The 23,871-nt window shown below is 35.9% G+C and overlaps 1 protein-coding gene across 3 annotated transcripts in view; it reads left to right on the top strand.

Annotated features, from left to right (window-relative positions):
* Positions 1–23,871, top strand: part of STXBP4 (syntaxin binding protein 4) — a 221,865-nt gene that overhangs the window by 57,051 nt on the left and 140,943 nt on the right. For 2 of the 3 annotated variants that reach the window (XM_078065070.1, XM_078065058.1), the window contains exons 10-11: positions 10,121–10,210; positions 14,935–15,000. In XM_078065070.1, the coding sequence (XP_077921196.1) occupies positions 10,121–10,210; positions 14,935–15,000 (156 nt within the window). Of the gene's footprint in view, positions 1–10,120; positions 10,211–14,934; positions 15,005–23,871 lie in introns of all 3 variants that reach the window. The other variant, XM_078065066.1, reaches the window with a different exon arrangement.

The following is a 23,871-nucleotide window of genomic DNA, read 5'->3' as shown; positions in this document are numbered from 1 at the left end:
AAATAAATTTTTAAAAAATCTTAAAAAAAAATTTCCCTTAGTTCTGCTGATTTTTGCTTTCCATATCATAGGCTGTATTATAGGTGTATATGATTTTAGAATTGTTATATCCTGACAGGACATTGAATCTCTTCATCTCTAGAATGTTTCCCGCCTTAAAATCTACTCAATCTAATCATAAAGTAATACCACTTTTCTTTTGGTTGATGTTTTAATTTGGTTTCCAATGACTATAAATATTTCTCTTTTTTAAAGAAAACTGTTGCATAACCCTTTAAATGTATCTAATGGAATCTAAATACTAGTTTTTGATACTTATAATCATCTTATTTAAAAGAAAATTCATTCATAAATTCTTATTCTCAGAAATTTATCATCTTTCCTTTTTCTCTGCTAACTTATATTTTTATTCCATATTACCCTAGAATGTTGCCTTGATATATTATAATTTCAAGAATATAGTATACGTAAAAATCGGTCATTGAAAAAAATCAGTCGTTGATCATCCTATTATTATTTTGCAAAAAAATTTAGATGATTAAAATTTATTTGTTTTAATTCACTGTATTCATAAGCTCTGACATTAAAATTTTCTTCTGAATTGAGTAGTAATTCTACTTATTGGTACACAATCAAAAAATATAAATATATAAATTTTGATCAATTATTTTTATAAAGGTAATTTTTAAAATATAAATTCATGTTTCAATGGATGAATTATTTGCAATCCAGCTCTGTCATTTATAAGATTTCCATACTTGCACAGGGGCATTTTTAAATTCTTCAGTACTGCTTTACTTTGCTTTGTAAGTATTGATATCTAATAACACATTCTTCCACTTTGTTCTTCTTTTTATATATTGCTTTGGCTAATCTTTTTTCTTGTCCAAATAAGTTCTAGCAAAAATCTTACTGTACTGATTATTTTAGGAAGAAACAACATCTTTATATATTTAAGTCTTCCTATCAAACATGTTTTGACTTCTTAATTTTATCTTCTTTTTTTTTTAAGATTTTATTTATTTTTTGACAGAGAGAGAGACAGTGAGAGAGGGAACACAAGCAGGGGAAGTGGGGGAGGGAGAAGCAGATTCCCGCTGAGCAGGGAGCCTGATGCAGGGATCGATCCCAGGACTCTGGGATCATGGCCTGAGCTGAAAGCAGACGCTTAAGGACTGAGCCACCCAGGCGCCCCTAATTTTATCTTCTTGAATAGCAAATAATACATTTGATGTATTTTTCCCAATACAAGCTTTATTAATCTTTTGTTAGATTTATTTCTAGTTACCCTTCACTTTTTTGCTCTTATAATAAATGGTGTCTTTTTTTGTTTTTAAGACTTCATTTTTTAGAGCAGTTTTAGGTTCACAGCAAAATTGAGGGGAAGGTACAGAGATTTCCCAAATGCCCTTTGCCCCAACACATGCATAGCCTCCCTCATTATCAACATCCTGCACCAGAGTGTGGTATATTGTTACAATTGATGAACCTACATTGACACATCATTATCACCTGGAGTTCATAGTTTACATTATGGTTCACTCTGGGTGCTGTAAGTTCTATGTGAGTTTGGACAAATGTATAATGACATGTATCCATCATTACGGTATCATACATAGTATTTTTACCACTCTGAATTCTACCTCTGTGCTCTGCCTGTTCATCTCTCCACACCTGCACCCCTCACCCCTGGCAATCACTGATCCTCTTATTGTCTTCATAGTTTTGCCCTTTCTATAATGTCATATAGTTAGAATCATACAGTATGTAGCCTTTTCAGATTGGCTTCTTTCACTTAGTAATATGCATTTAAGGTTCCTCCATATCTTTCCATGTCTTTTCAGTGCTGATTAATATTCCATTATCTGAATGTACCACAGATTATCCATTTACCTGTTGAAGGACATTTGGTTGCTTCCAAGTTTTGGCAGTTGTGAATAAAGCTACTATAAACATCCATTTGCAGGTTTTTATGTGAACATAAGTTTTCAGCTCCTTTGGGTAAATACCAAGGAGCACAATTGCTGGTTCATATGGTAAGAAGATGTTTAGTTTTTTTTTTTTAATTTTTTTATTGTTATGTTAATCACCATACATTACATCATTAGTTTTGGGGGTTTTTTTTTAAGATTTTATTTATTCATTTGAGACACACAGATACAGAGAGAGAGAGACAAAGCATGAGCGGGGAGAGAGGCAGAGGGAGAGGGAGAAGCAGGCTCCTCGCTGAGACAGGAGCCCGATGTGGGGCTCGATCCCAGGACCCTGGGATCATGATCTGAGCTGAAGGCAGACGCTTAACCATCTGAGCCACCCAGGCGCCCTACATCATTAGTTTTTGAGGTAGTGTTCCATGATTCATTGTTCGTGCATAACACCCAGTGCTCCATGCAGAACGTGTCCTCTTTAATACCCATCACCAGGCTAACCCATCCTCCCACCCCCCTACCCTCTAGAACCCTCAGTTTGTTTTTCAGAGTCCATCGTCTCTCATGGTTCATCTCCCCCTCCGATTTCCCCCCCTTCATTCTTCCCCTCCTACTATCTTCTTCTTTTTTTTTTTCTTAACATATATTGCATTATTTGTTTCAGAGGTACAGATCTGTGATTCAACAGTCTTGCACAATTCACAGCACTCACCATAGCACATACCCTCCCCAGTGTCTATCACCCAGCCACCCCATCCCTCCCACCCCACCCCCCACTCCAGCAACCCTCAGTTTGTTTCCTGAGATTAAGAATGCCTCATATCAGTGAGGTCATATGATACATGTCTTTCTCTGATTGACTTATTTCGCTCAGCATAACACCCTCCAGTTCCATCCACGTCATTGCAAATGGCAAGATCTCATTCCTTTTGATGGCTGCATAATATTCCATTGTGTATATATACCACATAAGAAGATGTTTAGTTTTATAAGAAACCATCAAACTGTCTTCCAAAATGGCTATACCATTTTGCAGTCACAATAGCAATAAATTAGAGTTCCTATCATTGAGAATGAGAGTTCCCATGATCTAGTTATTTGGAAACCTTTGGGAGATCACCCAGTCTCCTAGAATGGAGGCACTGACTTACCAGAACTGAGTTAGTAGCATTTAAGGTAGGAAAACTGAACCTGTAAGAACACTGTTTTTCTTCTGCTGTTTCAGGTGTTATGTATTTTCCTACCTAATGCTGACTGCAGAGCATTGTTTTCTTACTGCCAAACAGTTCTCAAAGCTACTGTCCCCACTTTTGATGGGAAAGGCAATGGTGGTTAGGTTGCTCACAACATAAGAGAAACGGGGAATTCAGAGGACTTTGGGTGAGCGTGCAAAGCTTGCTTATTAGCAGCTGCAAAACATACTGGTGCTCCAAATTAGTAATTTACTTCCTTTCTAGCCAATATGATTTTAGGGCAGATAAGAGTGTATTCAGTCTGTGATACTTTGATGACAAAAGCCAAGTGCCTATGGTAATTGTACAAGGTTTTCTGCATGCCAATAATTTCCTGTTTGTGGCTTCAGATCAAAATGTTGTGCAATTGTCATTATATTAGTTTATAAGGCTTCTTTTGTTATGTTCTGCTTGTCAACATGTAGAAGATATCCCCATAAAATGTTGCCCTTTTTTTTTCACTTGAATCCATAATAAGAATACCTTTTACTTCACCATACTCACATATATAACTGAAACGAAAGTCTCAAAGTAGTACTTATGTTTTCTATATCATTGCATTCTCATTTAATATTCAGTTCTATTTCATTAAATTTTTGGACTTAAAATTCCGTAATGGGTCATGTACCACAGCTTGAAAAATACTACAAAAATCACTGCTTGTCAAGTAGCTCATCAGAAACAAATGAAAAATATCTTATTATTTTGTAGCAGTATTCCTAAACTTTTTGTTGTTGTTGAAAAAACACCATAGTGCTTCATCTGAAGTATCAATCAATCTGTGGTTGAGGATGCTGACAGTCTGTGAGAGTGGGGAAATTCCACTATGGTTATCCCCTCAACCATCTTGTCACAAACAACAGAGTCAAATATAACAATCCATCTGTTAGGGATGGTTGTTTTTTACTTGTGTTTCCTTTTTCTGGCTTGTCTTTTCCTTAATTTATTTTATTTATTTTTTTTTTTTTAAGATTTTATTTGTTTATTTGACAGAGACAGAGATAGTGAGAGCAGGAACACAAGCAGCAGGAGTGGGAGAGGGAGAAGCAGGCTTCCCGTGGAGCAGGGAGCCCGATGTGGGACTCTATCCCAGGACCCTGGGATCATGACCTGAGCCGAAGGCAGATACTTAACGACTGAGCCACCCAGGCGCCCCTCCTTAATTGATTTTTTAAAAATATTTTTGCTGAAGCATAATGGACACCCTGTAAAGTATAAAAATCTCAAGTGTACAACGTGATGAATTTCTATTAGTACCTCGTGTATAATCACCAAAGGCTCCATTGTACCAACTTTGTCCCAGTTGGCCACCACTCCCACCTTTACAATGGAACCACTATTCTGACTTATATTAGCGTAGATTGCTTTTGCCTGTTCTTGAACGTCCTAATAAATAGAATCACACAATATATACTCTTTTGTGACGAGCTGCTTTTGCTCATCGTTTCATCTGACTCAAGATTTCTTGAGATGCCGTGTTTCAAGAAGGAAGAATTGCTGAGTCAGTCTAAGTCCTACTTTTGTTTAGTTGACAAAAAACAAACAAACATGATTTTGGAATAATATGGCATTTAGATCTAAAAATGTACTTATCAGGCGCCTGGGTGGCTCAGTTGGTTAAGCGACTGCCTTCGGCTCAGGTCATGATCCTGGAGTCCCTGGATCGAGTCCCGCATCGGGCTCCCTGCTCGGCAGGGAGCCTGCTTCTCCCTATGACCCTCACCCCTCTCATGTGCTCTCTCTCTCTCATTCTCTCTGTCTCAAATAAATAAATAAAATCTTTAAAAAAATAAAATAAAATAAATAAAATAAATAAAATAAAAAATAAAAAATAAAAAAAAATAAAAATGTACTTATCTCACTGTGATTCTAATCATTGCTATATTAGAAAATTCACACCGTGCTACCCCTGCGGCTTACGCAAGGTCGCATATAGAAAAGCAAGGCTGGAGCCTAGATTTATCAGAATTCTAAACTTAGCAACAGCAGACTAGAGTCTATCATAATAAGATGGTGGGTTTACCATCCTAATTAAATATCATACAGGGATTATCTTAAAATCACAGAGAGAACACTTGTTAATTCCCTAAAGTAGACATTTCACAGTTTGGTTTCTTGCTAAATCAATTTGGTGGATCACAACCCCCATTTTAACAAGTGAGAGAATAGAATGGAAAATATCATAGTGAATTGTATGTGAGTGAGTAATGTTTCCCTTATACTGGGGTCGCGATATAAAAGGTATTTCTCACCATGTATAGCAGTATGTACTCCTCTGTAAAACATTAGATATATATACATTAAACAACGACAGTGTGCGTGGCATTGTGTTAGCTGCTCCAGCTCATTATTAATCAAAACTCAAGCCTGTCCCTCAAGGAATTTAATGTATTGTATAAAGAAACGCATGTACACAAACAATTATAGTTTAAAAAACTGTAGCATTGCGTGGTAAGCCCGTAGTACTGACAGAGCTCAGAATATTTAGAGACGATTCATAACAGACTTGGCATTTGAGTGAGTTTTAAATGATATACAGGATTTTATCTGCTTAAGAGGTGAACGTAAAGAGAAAAGTAATAAGAGAATTAGCATGAATAAAAATATACATATAATGTGATGGTAAGCAGAGAGTAATCTAGTTTTTTTAAGAGGTAAGTGGGTACATGCAGATCAGTGAAGGAAGTTAGGCCTAAAAGGGTAAGTATTACACTTAGAAGTTTGTACTTGTAGTCAGTGAGGAGCCATTAGAGAGAATTGTGACATTATCAAAATGATAGTTTAGAAATGATAATTTATAATAGTGTTGGTTATCTTGAAAGGGAATGAAACTGGTGGTAGGTAGCCTAGATAGTGGGCGAAGGAAAGAGTCCAAATATAGAATATTAAGAACTATGGTGAAGGTGAGGACAATGGGAAGGAATGGAGAGACAGATACATGATATTTACCAACAACAAGTATATCACTATTAAGACTTGCATCTGGGGGCGCCTGGGCTCAGTCGTTAAGCATCTGCCTTTGGCTCAGGTCATGATCCCAGAGTCCTGGGATCGAGCCCCGCATCGGGCTCCCTGCTCAGCGGGAAGCCTGCTTCTCCCTCTCCCTCTCCCCCTGCTTGTGTTCCCTCTCTCGCTGTGTCTCTCTCTGTCAAATAAATAAATTAAAATCATTAAAAAAAAAAAAAAGACTTGCATCTGGGTATAAGAACCAAGGGAGAATGAGTTAAAGATAACTGCAAAGTTTTAATTAAGATGATTAATAATAGGATGGTTCTGTCAGTAGAGATAGGGAAATAAGAAAAGTGGAGAAGATGATAGGTTGGATTTTAGAGAGTAAGTTTAATATGCTGACAGGTGTAAGTAACCAAAAGGCCATTGGAAATAAGGAACTGGACACAAAGAGGGATTTGGGAATGATTTGGAGGGTGATAGTTGAAGCGTGGCAGTGAACGTGATCACTCAGGGAGAGCTTGTAGAGAAAAAAGGAGAAAGGGACAAACTTTGGGGAACCTCCCCTCTCCCATTTAAGGAGTGGAAATAAAATTAAGTCATTAGAAACAGCCTAAATATTCTGAAGAGTAGGTGAGATAGTGGGATATTAAAAACCTAGGGAAAAGAAAGTTTCAAGGACAGATGGCTTAAGCAATGTTACATGAAACAAAGAAGTTAAGAAAGTTGATGGAGGGGTGCATTTATTTAGCCAAATACTAGGTTAACTAGTGACATTGAACATAATTATTTTCAAAATATGGGGATGGGAGGAAAGATATATAAAGTAAATTATAAGAAGTAAAGGAGTGAGCAAGAGAAAGGAAGGAGAAAATAAGAGAATATACAGAAACTTTAAGGAAAGGAGGTAATTGAATGGGTTTCTAATGGAAGGCTTTTATAAAAAAAAAAAAAAAATTGACCTGAAACAGACATATTGTTCTGTTGAAGATGAATTGAGTTTCAGAATGAGACCAGTGGAGTAGTAGCTATCCAGAATAGAGTGGAAATGATTTACAGTGTTATTTACCGGGTGTTTCAGAGGTCAGAGGGCCTGAGGGTCACAAATGATACCGGGAGAACCAGACAGGAAAGGAATGGAGGAAGGTAAGGGTAAAGTCCAAGATTTGAAAGGAGGTTAGAAAACAGTTATCTGTCTGGAATCATTTGAAGTTAAATAGCAACAATTCATTTCATCTGCCGCTTGCTTTGTTGAAGCATATTCGAACTCTTAACACATGACTGAGCACAGAGAGGCTTTTCACAGAATTCACAGGTACCAGTTATGGCCAGTTCTCTGGCTGTAAGTTTTCACTGCTTAGCCTAAAATAGCAATAGGATTATAACACATGTTGTTTTGTTTTGTTTTTAAGTCATAGTTCTATGATTGTTCAAGCCTAGTGTTTTGCCTCCTAAAATGGTACCATGTGCCCTTTTCTGCATGATTTACCTCCATGTTTTAAGCTCAGAAGTTTATAATCGCATCCCTCAAACCCCGGTCTATAATTTCACTTAGTAAATATATATATATAAAATATATATGTAATTAGCTCTGTTATCTAGATTCTTATTTAAACCTTTGAATTCTGTTTATTTCACATTTAGGTAGCATGCAAGATAACAATAGGCTTATCTGAATGTTGAGTAGCAGTGTTTCCCAGAACACTTTGTGTTTGCAGACGTTAGTCCAGTGAGATGCCACAAAATAAAGGTGTGGTGGTCAGGGATACTGTCAAATAACTTGAGGAAATGCAACAAGTTATTAAATTTTATTTCCTTCGGGGATATTAAAAATGCTCCTTAGCATATTAAGGATGTTGAAAGCCCTGCAGGAGAGAAAGTTCATTTTTTTCTAAATCCTGCATTTCTCAAATTTACCTGACCAAAGGGACCGCTACCACCATCACTACCACTCAGTCTGGCTTTTGTGCAAACCTAGTTAATATCCTTTAGAATGTACTTTGGGAAATATTGTTACATTTGAAAATGTGTTAAAAACTAATCCTAGGGGCACATGGGCGGCTCAGTCGTTAAGCGTCTGCCTTCGGCGCAGGTCATGATCCCAGTATCCTGGGATCGAGCCCCGCATCGGGCTCCCTGCTCAGCGGGAGGCCTGCTTCTCCCTCTCCCTCTGCCCCTGCTTGTGTTCCCTCTCTTGCTGTCTCTTTCTCTCTGTCAAATAAATAAAATCTTAAAAAAAAAAAAAAGGAAATCAAACCTGAATTTATCATATCTATTCCATCATGATTTCAGTTGGGCGGTTAGTAAAAATCACAGACTAATGTCAGACCTCTGTGGGAATCTGTGGGTGGCCGTTTATTAGCTGTGAAACATTAGGTAAGCTGCTAACCTTCTGAGCCTATTTCCCCATCTGTTAAATGGAGACGAGGTTATAGGAAGGATATAATACTGAATGTATATAGCCCTTAGCAATGTATCTGCGCATAGTAAGTTCGTAATAAGTGGTGATACCGTTAATTATTTTTTTTAAGATTTTATTTGTTTAGGGGCGCCTGGGTGGCTCAGTTGGTTAAGCGGCTGCCCTCGCTCGGCTCAGGTCATGATCCCAGGGTCCTGGGATCGAGCCCTGCATCGGGCTCCATGCTGAGCGAGAAGCCTGCTTCTTCCTCTCCCATTCCCCCTACTTGAGTTCCCTCTCTCTGTCAAATAAATAAATAAAATCTTATTTTTAAAAAAAAAATATTTTATTCCTTTATTAGAGAGAGTGAGAGTGTGCACAAGTGGGGGCAGGGGGTGGCTGGGAAGGGCAGAGAGAGAGGGAGAAGCAGGCTCCCCACTGAGCAGGGAGCCGGGCAACCGGATCCAGGATCATGATCTGAACCGAAGGCAGAAGCTTAACTGCCAGGCACCACTATCATTAATTATTTTTATTATCTTTTTTTTACTCTGCATTCACCTCTCCTATCTGAAGAGCTCTGCCTTAAGCCCATACTTATAAAGCAATCATTTTCTCCACCTAGTCCTTTAAATTATATTTTCTATATTTCTTTCTTTTTAGTTCTGTTATAATTTTTTTTTAAAGATTTTATTTATTTATTTGACAGAGAGAGAGATAGCGAGAGCAGGAACACAAGCAGGGGGAGTGGGAGAGGGAGAAGCAGGCTTCTTGCCGAGCAGGGAGCCCGATGTGGGATTCGATCCCAGGACTCTGGGATCATGACCTGAGCCAAAGGCAGACGCTTAACGACTGAGCCACCCAGGCGCCCAGTTCTGTTATAATTTATACATACAAGATGGCTGTAATAGACTTGGATTTTTAGCTTTGATCAGATTGTCATTGTTTTTTTACCTTGTAATTAACTGTCAGAGAGATCATGCCCGCAGTAAGAGAAGAAGAATTGCCGTCTCGGCTATTTTGTGGCGGTTGTTGTTCAATAGGGCATGAATTATTAATACTACCTTCAGTCCATAGTTTCTGTGTGGGAATCTTTGTAAGCTACTTGGCTGTTAACATTGCATTTCATTTAGTTAAAACAAGGCGTGGAATCAATCCATGAACTTTACTGAGGTCACATAAACTCTCTTGGTTGATAATGTCCAGCATTTTGTTAGCTTCAGATGCCATGTACCTGGGGTGGATATCTTTGGGGAGTAGTTTATGTTGATAACTCATAAAGTCTTTTTGACATTATAAACACAATCTTAGAATTTGGACTTTTAAGGGAAATTATATTATTAAAATTGATGACCTAAAGGTGACAACAGGGTATGTATACCTTATAATCACTTAGATTCTGTTATAAATAACAACCATACAAAGTCAAGCTTAAATCAAGTTACCCCAGATTGCTTTAACATTCTCTTTCATCTAATCAAATGACTTCCAAAGTAAGAAACTAAATTTTGTTATTAAAATGCAAAAGCTTAACACTCGTCAAGAAGGATTTTTATGCTAGTTCTCATAATTAGCATCTAATGCATAACTTTTTTCTTCTGTTTTAATGTTGACAGCTTCTTCCCTGTGATTCCTTAGAGGCAGATGAAATAGAAAGGCTTAAGCGTGAAAGAAATGATGCCTTGGAGGAAGTGAATACACTCAAGGTAATCTCCGATTTCACCTCCTTACATTTTGTTGAGAAATAAGAAACGGAAGAATATTATTATATTTATTATAAATTATCAAATATTTGATATTATTTGTGTTCATAGTAATATCAAATATTTTATAATTCATTCAGTAGGCCTTTATTTATTTTTTTTTTTTAAAGATTTTATTTATTTACTTGACAGAGAGAGACATAGCAAGAGAGGGAACACAAGCAGGGGGAGTGGGAGAGGGAGAAGCAGGCTTCCCGCCGAGCAGAGAGCCTGATGCGGGGCTCGATCCCGGGACCTGGGACTATGACCTGAGCTGAAGACAGACGCCCAATGACTGAGCCACCCAGGCGCCCTTCAGTAGGCCTTTAAAAAAGAGTCCCTTTTTTTTGTGTACATACTTATTACTTATATTTCCCAATACCCATGTAAGACTCAGTGTAGACAGTGGTTTTTGCTCATACCTGCGGATCTGGCTTCTTTTCACCCCTTTTTGTTCTCGTATTGGTGGCAAGGATGAGAAACCAACAAAGATTAGATGAGTCAACAAAGCAAGCCATGACAATTTTGGATCCTTAAATGTTCACTGGGAAATAACGATTTTTCATGTTTATGGGCATGTTTCAGAGGCCTCTCGTTTTGGTAACGTAATTTGGAGTTAAGGTAACATGATTAAGAGAAAAAAAGACAGCGTGCCCAAATACACTTTAAGATTTGGGTTCTTTTTATATATTTTCATTCTGTTTTTAGTAGAATATTAAATTTAAATTATATCCTAATTTTTGTTTTTAATTTTATTATGTTATGTTAGTTACCATACAGTACATTATACACATGTAGTATACCCTAATTTTCACAGAAACCCATTATATTTTTCAAGTCTTTAAGAAAAGCAGTATAAGCTACTTGATTTACCCTTAACTCACCATAGGAATATTTTTTTTTTTGGTTATTTTAAATTATTTTCTGAAATAAGTAAAATTCTGTGGTTATTTACTTAATTTTTATTAAAGCAAAATCTTTACACATCTCCAAAAAAGGAAGAAATTTCCTTCCTGCCTTAGTTTTTAAATTCCAACCTCTAGAGAAAGCCATTGTTAAACACACCTTGTTTGTCCTTTCAGAGACTTTTTCTCTATATGGCCAATTATATTTCTAAAAATAAATGTATATGTGCATTTTAACTTTTATGTAAATCTCTTCACACTGCACACTTTTTTACAACTTGCTTCCTATTTCTTTTTCTCTTTGTTGGCCTTACATCTTGGGCTACTTTTCGAGTTAATATGTGCAGATCTGCCAAAATCTTTTTTTTTTTTTTTAAAGATTTTATTTGTCAGAGAGAGAGAGACAGAGCAAGCAGGGAGAATGGCCGGCAGAGGGAGAAGTAGGCTCCCTGTTGGCAAGGAGCCCAATACAGGACTCAATCCCAGAACCCAGGGATCATGACCTGAGCTGAAGGCAGACACTTAACCAACTGAGCTACCCAGGTGTCCCCTGCCAAAGTCTTCCTAATGGTTCTCCTGTCATCCAATGGTTCTGTCCTAGGTTATCTAGCCAGCTCGTTGTTTTGTTTTTTTTTTTAAGATTTTATTTATCTATTTGAGAGAGAAAGAGAGAGCAAGAGCAGGGGGAGGGGCAAAGGGAGAGGGACAAGCAGACTCCCCTCTGAGCAGGAAAACAGATGTGGGACTCGATCCCAGGACCCTGGGATCATGACCTGGGCTGAAGGCAGATGCTTAGCCAACTGAGCCACCCAGGCGCCCCTAGCCAGTTCCTTAATGATGAATATTTAGGTTACTTCTGGTTTTCCTCTACTTAAAGTAAGTCCATCATAAATAGCTTTGTAGATGTATCTTTGGGCAATTTCTAGTAAAAGTACAAACTGAATATATTTCTGAAAGTGGAATTGCTTTATCAAAGGGTATGGATACATAAAATTTTATACATGTTACCAAGTTACCCTTCAAAGGGCTTTACCAATTCATGTTCCTTCCAAGTGTGTACAAGCATTCCATTACTAATGGAATATTTTGTAGACTTTTTACAACTTTGAAACCACTTCTACATTTTTTGGTATAATAGTTAAGAATAAAGATGAAAAAACATAAATTTAGTTTTAAGAATAAATTGACAATAATTTCCTCATATTCTCTTTGAAAACATCTCCAATGATAGCTGTGTTGGTAAAATAGCATTTTATATAGTTCATCTCTGCATAAGCCATTAAATATTTTTTTATTATGTTATGCTAATCACCATGCATTACATCATTAGTTTTTGATGTAGTGTTCCATGATTCATTGTTTGCGTATAACACCCAGTGCTCCATGCAGAACGTGCCCTCTTTAATACCCATCACCAGGCTAACCCATCCCCCCACCCCCCTCCCCTCTAGAACCCTCAGTTTGTTTTTCAGAGTCCATAGTCTCTCATGGTTCGTCTCCCCCTCCGATTCCACCCCCCCTTCATTCTTCCCCTCCTGCTACATTCTTCTTCTTCTTTTTTTTTTTTTAACATATAATGTATTATTTGTTTCAGAGGTACAGGTCTGTGATTCAACAGTCTTGCACAATTCACAGCGCTCACCATAGCACATACCCTCCCTAATGTCTATCACCCAGCTACCCCATCTCTCCCACCCCACCCCCCACTCCAGCAACCCTCAGTTTGTTTCCTGAGATTAAGAATTCCTCATATCAGTGAGGTCATATGATACATGTCTTTCTCTGATTGACTTATTTCGCTCAGCATAATACCCTCCAGTTCCATCCATGTCGTTGCAAATGGCAAGATTTCATTCCTTTTGATGGCTGCATAATATTCCTGTGTGTGTGTGTGTGTGTGTGTGTGTGTGTATGTGTATGTATATATATACCACATCTTTATCCATTCATCTGTCGATGGACATCTTGGCTCTTTCCACAGTTTAAGCCATTAAATCTTATGGTTCATCAGAACTTTCAGAGATGCCTGGGTGGCTCAGTTGGTTAAGCATTGGACTCTTGATTTTGGCTCAGGTCATGATCTTGGGGTTGTGAGATCAAGTCCTGTGTCAGGATCTGTGCTGGGTATGGAGCCTGCTGAAGACTGTCTCTCCCTCTCTCTCTCTCTCAAAAAAAAAAAACAAAAACAAAAACAACTTTCGGAAGCTCTCAGATCTTTTCATTTTCTTAATGTGTATCATTGTTAAATTTAGTGATATTTTTCAGTTTTCCTTTAAATATCAGTACTAATTATTAGAATTTTAACTTAAAATTGTATTTATGTAACATTTAAACAGGGCTCCCCTAAGGAGCTCTTCAATAAATCAGAGTTCACCTTTAAAGTCTATGACATGTAACTAAACATATCCTAATGTGACAGGACCTGAAATCCCAGATACAGCATATTCTATATTTTATAATTTCCTTTACCCGGAAACCTATCTGTTGGCTGAGAACCACTTGACTGGCCATGTAAAAGAGTGTACACAGCCATAAATACTTCTTCGAGGTAATATGTGTACCTTCAGTATTTCTACTCATCTTACACACACACAGATAACAGAGGTTGTTCAGTGAAGTTCCTAGAGCATGTAGGTATTCTCTCATCACTTGCGACATCTCTATTCATGTCTGATTTGAGGCACAAATAAAAATGAAAACAAGATCATTTGATGCCAGTGGCTAATTTTTATTTGACAAGAATGATTTTTTAAAAGTGCTGTGGGCTTTATTTAACTTAAAGCCTTTCTGCAAAGTTCAGATTGCTACTGCTTTGCAAAGCTGAATGAAAATAGATGTATTTTCCATTTACAGATGCAAAAAAACTAGGACACAGAGTGAAGGTGACTTGCTAGAGCATGAGAGCCAGCAGTTTCTTGGCTCCTGGTCTGTGGCAGATTCATTAGATTGCTATATTAAATTCATCTTCATATACCTTCATTTCATATCTTTGATAAGAATGTGCTGAAAAATACCAGGAAACAGAATGCTTCTTATAAACATCGCAGTGTTGCCATGAATATTTACCACTCAATTTAATCTTCAAGCAATTCCTCTGCTCAAGTTTATAGTAAAATGGTCCTTAAATTACTCTTAGTATTTCTGATTTGATCAATAAAATGTGGATTTATTTATGATACCTTTTTAAAAAGCTGGATGTTTTAGGGTATGTGCTTATTAAATTAATTTTAATTTCAAAGATAATATTTTATTTGCATGCATAATATTATTTATTCTACCTTAGTAACTATTATTTTATATTTTGGTTACACTAGTCATATCTTCATTTGTATGGATAATATTCCAAGCACAAGGTAAATTAGAAAAACAATAGTCAATCCAGTTTCATATGTCCTCTTTAGTGTGGTAAGAAACCTTTACTTCTAAGTTGTAATAATAATGCTCTTCAATTTGGAAGCTCTTTGGTGATGATTGCTATTGCCCAAAATTTAGTTAGTATTTACACATTTTCATCCTAATTGAATTATTTTGGAGCTCAGATTTTGAGATTGTACAAAATGGCTAATTAAAGTAACAGAAAATGCATTTATATCACAATTGTACTGTAAATAACTAATTACTTTTAAATGGTATGTGTAAAGCCAGAAAAGTGACTGAGAACTGCATTTTCAGATTGTCGCAATTGGATGTTTGGAGAATTTATAAATGTTGAAATAAAGCTCTAAAAATGATACTCATTGATACTTCATAATGTATTATTAATTCAGTGGTTTTTAAATATAGGAAAAGTTATTTGAATCAGAAAGACAAAAGAAACAGTTGACAGAAGAACTCCAGAATGTGAAACAAGTAAGTGCATGTATTATATATATGTGCTTTGTGTTAATGTGGGTAAACATATGCTATATAATGTCCCGGACCTTACAGATGTGAATAATATAGTATGAAATAGCATAAGTCTTAAAATCAGTCACTTTCAGATGCTGTATCTGTGCTGAAGTCCTGCTACTATTGCTCAAAGAAATTGCTTTCAAAACCAGATAACCATGGTTATCGGAAGTAAATGATCAATCTCATTGCTTTTCTATTCTTTTTTCTTTCTCTATTATTTTTCCTTTTTCATTTCTTATCCCTTTTTCTTTTCTTCTGTTACTCATACCTTACTTTATTAAAGAAAATACAAAACAAGAAAAAAACCCTCCAAGTCAGAGCATTTTTTACTTTTATTTTTTAATACTATAAAAACTTATTTTTACTCTACATCATCCCTTACAGAATTTTAGGTACCTTGCAACAAAGCAAATACAATGGTATTATCATAAAATAGATAAACAAATAAACAAAATATTGATAAGGGTAGAAAGATAAAAAGAACATAGCTAGATATCAGTGGCAATCATCTGATTTTTAATTTCCCGAACATTATCTCCCCGGAAAACATAAAGTCAACAAAGAGAGCAAATGAAATCATACAGGACTCATACCTTCAATATGACTGTGACATAAAGTGCCACATCCTTCAAAGTACATATAAACAGAGTAAAAAAATTTCAACAAAGTCCTGCAGCCTTCCTGCCACTGAAACTTGGGATACAAAGAACAGAAGTGGTAAGCCTTAAGTGACTCTGAAAAGAACAGGAAAAAACAAAGCAGTTAGATGAAGTACAAACACAATCACCTCCAGAAAGAAATTGCAACAATGAATGCCAGAATCTAAGCACAGATCAGTATTGGGTGGTTCTCAGGACTTGAGAAAGTGTGCAACCAGAAGTGGCAGCCTTGGAAAATCATTGCTTCTGGGGAATAACCAAACGAACAGAAACAGGGCGGTATCCCTTGGAGATGAGGCAATAAGGAAATAAGAGGGGAAAATTAAAGATCTTGCAGAAATGAAAGAGAAACGAGACATACCAATCCTTTCTGTCTACCCCCACCATGACCTTCAACAACATGATCCATAAAGAAACTGCACAGAAGAGGGTGCTATTGAACTAAGAACTCTTTCTGTGCTGGGGGAAAAAAAAAATGGAATAGGAAAAAAAATTAAATCTGTCCCCCTTATTACAAAACAACTGTGAAAAATCGGATAATATGAATTAAAGCTTTCCTTCTGATGAAAACTCTCCAAAACAATTCAACCACAAAGCTGAAGAAAACTAACACAACACTCCAAATTCAATTAAATATCCTCAAACAAAGCATTTGACACTAAGAAAAAACACTTCAAATCAGAAATTTTAAAAAACTAGAATAGAAATGATATTTTAAAAAAGCAGGAAGAAATAAAATGAGAGTTGGTAAAACTTAGGAAGGAATTAGACGAAAAAGACAAAAACATACCAGAAATGAAAACTAAGTTTGTAAGTTGTCCAAGAAATTATACAAATGAAAAGGCATTGAAAAAAAAAAAACAAAAATCATAACCAGGAAAATGATAATGAAATAAGGAAATTAAAGAGTTTCTTGAAGAAGTAAAACAACTGAACAACACTAATATTTAGAACTATAATCCATAAAAACTTTACAGAAATAAAAGAAGACCTGAATCTATTAGTGGGTACTAGAAGAAATCTGAACTAGAAAGATCAACTTTAGGACATACCCAGTAAACTTATTAGGCTTTAGAGATAGAGGGGGAAATGCACAGTGCCTCTAAGTGAAAAGATGAGACAACTTACAAAGACAGTAGAATTTGACCAGGATCAGCCTTCTCAACACAACAAAATAAGGCCATAGTAAAGTAACATTTTCAAGAAACTAAAGGAAAGAAAGTGTAAACCAAATTGTGTACAGCCAAGCTGACTTTCAGATATCAAGGCCCTGGAAAAAATTTGGAATGTGCCAGTATTCAGGGAATACTGCAAATACGTAGTATTCCTGAAGAATCTAGGAGAGGATGAGTTTCATCCAGCCAAAAAATAACTGGATAACTTTGTCCAGATTTTCCCAGAGACTGAGCATTTCACAGATGTTATTTTATAGCTGAGACCAAAATGAGAGTGAGTTTGCAGGTAAAAGAGCAACACATTAACAGTACATGTCTGACCAAAAAAAAAAAAAAAAAAATCAAAAGGTGCAGTTTATTTTTAAAAAATCAGAGGACAAAGGAGGGGGGAAAAAGGAGGAAAATAGAATATAACAACTTTGTTGTATAAGTAAAGGTATCATTTAAAACTGATGTCAAATAGTAAAAGATTAGGTAAAAATAGAGGAGATTTCAGGCACTATAAAAAAGTAATAATACAAAGGTAACCTATAGAATGAAAAGACAAATCTTCCTAAATACCAAAAGAAATTTTTTAAAAAGCAAAGGAAATACACAAAATAAACACATATAAATATAACATATGCACACAGTAATTTCAACAAAATATGACCAAATTGAGACCAAACATAATAGTTATCTCAATTAACATGAATGGGTTATTATTAAAACTATCTCATCTATTAAAAGGTTGTCTTAGGAAAATATATTTTACCAAAACTGACCTCAGTAGAGATGGAAAGCTTAACAGACCAGTTTCCATAAAAGAAATAAAGTTATCAAGAAACTACCCTCTAGAAGAGGACCAGGCCAGATGTTTCACAGAGAAATTTAACAAAACCTTTAGCAATCCCAAAACTACATTAAGTGTCCTCTGAAGGATAAAAAAAAAAATGAAAGAAAATTTCCAAATTCTTTTTTTTTGAAGCTAGTGTCACATTGATGCCTAAACCTGATAAAAACAGCACACAAAAAAAGAAAATGCAATTAGACTAGAACAACAAGTAGGGGCATATGAGTTAGAAAAAATAAATAAAACCATCTGCTTGCAGATGACATAATAGTAATCCAGAAAACCGTAGACAATCAGTGATAAAACTAACGCAGTGAGGGGCACCTGGGTGGCTCAGTTGTTAAGCGTCTGTCTTCAGCTCAGGTCATGGTCCCAGGGTCCTGGGATCAAGCTTCTCATAATAAGAGAAATACCAGTTAAATCTACACTAAGATAGGACTTCCATCTTCTAGTAATGATAGAGGGAAACACTGGCGGAAGACATCTTCCAACAGAAAACAACTTTAAAACCTGGACGTTATACGGGAGGCAACTCCCAAAGGGATTGGAGAATGAACATGATCAGACAGACTGCTCCTCCTGGCTGTAAGCCTGGAGCTAACATAGTCTGGCACTTGTGGAAATGGACCACACTTAGAGTCACTTGATATTCTAAAAGGTTCACAGACAATTCCCTGGGGGAAAGATGCTTGTTACAATACATGGGGGTAAAATAAGGGAATATTTGAGGAAAAAAGTGAATCTCAACCCCTACCTCATGTCATACTCAAAAATGAACTGTGAATGGATTGTAGGTCTAAACATAGGAACTAAAATAAATTCTAGAAAAAACTTTTATGACCTTGGGTTAAGCAAAGTTATTAAACTGTAACCTAAAATTAGTAAATTTTATTATATTGAAATTTACTATAGATAAATTCTACCTCAACAGGGTTTGTCTGATTGTTTTTTTAAGAAAAATCAGACCACTACCATTTCTCACCCATCACATTAGCAAAAACTCAAAAGCTTGACAGTAGTCTCTTGGTGAGGGTGTTTCAAAGCAGTCATTCTCATTGGGAATGCAAAATGGTACCCCTATGAAGAAGAACTGGTAGTTTTAACAAATCTACATATCATTTACCCTTCTACCTGACAATCTCACATCTAAGAATTTACCCTAGAGATATACCTCTAATAATATGAAAATACATATGCACAGTATTACAATATTATTTATAATTAGAAAATATTGAAAACTACCTTAATCTCTCTTGAGTAATATGGAGTGATTTCCAGGAGATACTACCAAGTAAAAAAAGCCAAGTTCAAAAGAGTATAAATAGTATGCAGTATTTAATAAACAAGAGCAGTTATAGATCTGTTTATCTTTTACAAAAGACACCAAAGGAAGGATAAACTACACAGTGATGAAACTGGTTATCTACCATGTGGGTGGACACATGGTGGATAAGATGTAGGAGGGACTGACACCTGTCTGAGAATAACTTTTTATATAATTTTTACTTTGGGGTACATGTTAATATTCAACACATTTAGAAAACATAGAAAAAGCAATAAAGATAAGAGAAAATGAACTTAAAGCTACACACAGACCAAAACAAATGAATCCATTTGTACTTCAAATGAATACCATATCCATGCTAAAGAAAAACAAGAGAAAACCATTTCAAGTAATTTATGAATACAGTATTTGTGTTCAGACTTTGACAGATTGGGTTGAGTTGGAAAAGAAGTGCAAACAAATCCTGAAAATTTTTTAGTATTTTTTGTTGTTGTCTTAGTGGTATAGGCAAAGCAATTCTATTTTTTTTTTTTTTAGAGATTTTATTTATTTATTTGAGAGAGTGAGAGCACAAGAGGGGTGTCAGAGGGAGAAGCAGACTCTCCCCTGAGCAGGGAGCCCAGTGCAGGACTCAATCCTGGGACTCCGGGATCATGACCTGAGGTGAAGGCAGACGCTTAACCGACTGAGCCACGCAGGCGCCCATGGGCAAAGCAATTCTGAAACCCATTTTAGATGTAGCATAGGTTTTAGCAAATGTGTTGATTGTCACTGAGAGCCAAAATCTCAATGAAAAAGCATAGATAATACAAAACAGAATGAAAGAAGTCACAAAAGAATCCTGTGGGTTGGACTGCAATTTGGAGGTATTGCAAAGGGATCACTTCTAAAATATATAAGTGTATGTGCATATGAATGTATATGTGCATGTATCTATATTATGTTTGCATATATGCATATATATATTCATTTCCTGGCTCTGTCAGCTGTTAGAGCCAAGAAGCAGACAACCTAATAGCAGTGAACACATAGCATATCTAAGTGCCCAGATATCATTCACTACTAAAGGAACCCAGTTTCCTTGAAGAAATGACTAATTTAAGCATTGGGGGAGGGTAAATACAAGACAAACTTGGAACATCTCATTTTGCCAGAAAATAAGGAAGTGCTCAAAATGACGGGGTCTTGTCACAAGGAACAAGCTTGAAAAGGGCTCCTGCTGGTCAAATCTGGAAGAATCTTGAGTACCAAAATAATTAAATACAGTAATGAATTGCAGACCATTGAAAAAATAGTAATTCGTAAGTCCATACCATTAGTAAATAGATTAATGAGTTAATTAATGGGGAGAAAGGAAAGTTCTTGCTCATTATAGACTGTTGTGTGCAGAGAGGCTGCCAGATTTGGGAAACCAGCATTTTGCATCTGTGTTAGTATAGACTGAATCAGGCTGGAGTCATCAGATGCTAAATCTAGGGGGAAATTTTGATGAAGAGCTGAGTATTTACATATTTACATGATTTTAAAGTAGTTCTCTACAAACTGCTTATTAATTGCTAGGGGAAAATAATAATTACACAGTGGTGAAATAAGACAACACCTTGACTGGTGCTAAAAATTGATAGTACCAATGAAGAACAGATGGAGAATGTGACTCCAAATGTGAAACCTTGAAAAGGACACATCACCTATGTAGTATTCCGGCTGAGAACGTGTAACCTGAATCTAGCCATGAGGAAGCATTTGACAAACCCAAGATCAGAGATAGTTTAATTTTTTTTATTTTTATTTTTTTTAAGTTTTTTTTATTTATTTGACAGAGCGCAAGCAGGGGGCGCAGCGGGGGGGGGGGGAAGCAGGCCCCCCGCTGAGCAGGAGCCTGACGTGGGGCTCAGTCCCAGGACCCTGGGATCATGACCTGAGCCGAAGGCAGATGCTTAACCAACTGAGCCACCCAGGCGCCCCTTAATTTTTTTTTAAAGGGGTGTGTGTGAGAGAGAGAGATACAGAGAAGGAGCACGAGAGAAAGAAGGTTTGTATTCTCCAAAAATATCAATGTCATTAAAAAAAGAAGAAAGGCAATAAAAGGTCCCAGATTAAAAGAGCCTAAACGGGGAAAGTAAATACAACACCTGACCATAGTAGACCGGATCCTGCACTGACATGGGAAAAATGTTCTAAGGGATATTATTGGGTCAATTGACAAAATTGGAATGCAGATGGTAGGTTAGGTAAAAGAATCAGTGTTAAATTTCCTAAGTTTGACAACTATACTGTGGTTATGTGAGAATATACCTAGGAAATACTGAAGTTTTTAGGGGTGAAGAGCCATGATGTATGTAACTTACCCTCAAAAGGTTAAAAAACTGATGCGTGTGTATATGTGTGCATGTGTTTATGTATATACATCTGTATGTATGTGTGCACATGTATGTGTGTGTGTGTGTATATATGAGAGAGATTGAGAATATGCAGAATCTCAGCAATAGCAACCTCTAAATAACAACAGCTTACAAGAGTACTTTATTTCTCATTCATGAACATGTTAGCGAAAGGATGAATCTGGTGAACTAGGTAAATCTGGGTGGAGGGTATGAGGATGTACTTTGTACTATTCCTAATTCTTGCAACTCTTGGGTACATTTGAAATTATTTCCAAATAAGAAGTGTTCAAAGTCATCTATTTTTTGGCCAATTTTCAGACTCATTAAGTATTTTTGTACTGTGGTTGGTATGCTTTTTAGTTATTTTAATTCTGTATCTTTGATACCGGCACCTGTTTATGTGGCTACACCTTTTTACATTGTACTGTTTCTTTGCATCCTGAAAAAATTTTTACATTTAGAACAAATTAGAGGGTGGGATTTTTTTCTACATTTAATTAAAATTTTCTTTTCTCCTAAATGCTTAGAGCTTAAAAGCTTTAGAATATCAAGCATGTTTGACAAAATAATTACATTAAGGATGGATTAAAAAATGAATCTAAAGAAAAATTAAGTTTTGCTTTTTTTTTTTCCCCTTGCACTACCTATTTCTTCCACTTGAGGCCCTCCTGTATTTATTTCTCTGAATGGATTAGTTTCTATTAGGGAAGGTCAGGCCTTCAGGAATAAATTATCTAAGACAAATCTGTATCAGAACTTAATATTCCATAGGAAAGAACAGGACATTGATGAAAAAATAAACAGGAAAAGGAATCTTATATGAAGAATGGTGAATTAGCATGAGGAGTAATGTAGGCGATAATGGGCTTTGGAGTTAGACCACACAGGTTTATCTGGATCCTGCCTCCTTTGCTCTTGACCTTGGGCAAGCTATTTCATCTCTTCAAGCCTCAGTTTTGTCATTTCTAAAATGAGTTTGATAATAGGATCCCTCACAAAACTGTCAGAAGTATTAAGACAAATAGTATAAATGTGTACAGCTCATATTAAGCATGCAACAAATATAAACTACCAATATAAATAATAGAAAAAGAAATATTAGGTGCTGAAAAAAGATGTGGGAATGATTTGTTTTAACCATTTGATTTAGAGGAGGAAAATCTAATTCTGGCTGCAAGGATAATGAGACTTTTTATAGAGAGGGTAACACCCAGGCGCCCCAAGAATATCAATACTTAAGAATATTAACAGTAGGTTGGGAAGTAACTGAAGATCAGAGAAGAGACTTTTGTAATAGTGTAGACCAGCACCATGCAATAGAGATATAATGAAAGCCTCCTATGTATTGTTAATTTTCTAGTAGCTACATTTTTAAAACAGTAAAAAGAAATAAGTGAAATTTAAAAAAAAGTGAAATTATTTTAAATATATTTTATTTAGTGTAATATATCTAAAATATGGTTGAACATTCAATAATATTAAAAATTCATTAAAGAGATATTTTTACATTCTTTTTTCATGCTGGATCTTTGAAGTCACTTAGAGCATATCTTATTTTGTACACTAAATTTTCATTGGAAATACTGGGTCTGTGTTTAGATTTAATCAGACTTGCTGTTGAAAAAAATAGATTCATATACCCAAATGTTCCAAACATACTTAAAAATTTTCTACTAACTGAATACCAAAATCTTTTTCTTTTAATATTTGCATCCACAAGGATAAAACTTTCATGTTTTTCTAGAAGACTTCATCTTTCAAGCAAAACCATTTCAAAAGTACATCTTTTCAAATTAAGTATATCACTAATTGTTAATACCATTAATAACAAATACAAAGGGGTATTGTATACATTGAAAGCAACTCTAAATTTCAGTATCAACTTAGCATACTTCAAATTTTTCTTAGATTTTGTAACTAATTTACGTAACTATCAATAATTAAAACCTGCATATTGATTTATGGTAGAAAAATGTGTAAAATCATTGTTATTGATGTATATTATTAAAAGTTTTAATGTCAGTATAAATTCTTACACTTGTTCAGCTTCACAAATAAGGTTTCCCTTTTCTTGGAGCTTTAAATTTAGCTCATTCATGTGCAGTGTGATAATTTTTTTGTCTTTGATTATTGAATATTAGGCAAGCATTCCTTCTGTTTTGTTTTGTTTTTTTAAAGATTTTATTTATTTACTTGACAGAGAGGGACACAGCAAGAGAGGGAACACAAGCAGGGGGAGTGGGAGAGGGAGAAGCAGGCTTCCCGCTGAGCAGGGAGCCCAATGCGGGGCTTGATCCCAGGCCCCTGGGATCATGACCTGAGCTGAAGGCAGATGCCCAATGACTGAGCCACCCAGGCGCCCCAAGCATTCCTTCTGTTTTAAGAAAATTTTGATTTGAAGTTAGAAGTGTGGTAAATCTTTGTAAAACTCTTCCACAACTCAGCCAAGGAACATTGGCAAAGAACACAGGATCATTAAATTCATTGTCTTCTA

This window comes from Halichoerus grypus, chromosome 2, assembly GCF_964656455.1.
Source record: "Halichoerus grypus chromosome 2, mHalGry1.hap1.1, whole genome shotgun sequence".
NCBI lineage: Eukaryota > Metazoa > Chordata > Mammalia > Carnivora > Phocidae > Halichoerus > Halichoerus grypus.
The sequence above is the reverse complement of the archived record's forward strand: the minus strand, read 5'-3'. Positions and strand labels throughout refer to the sequence as shown.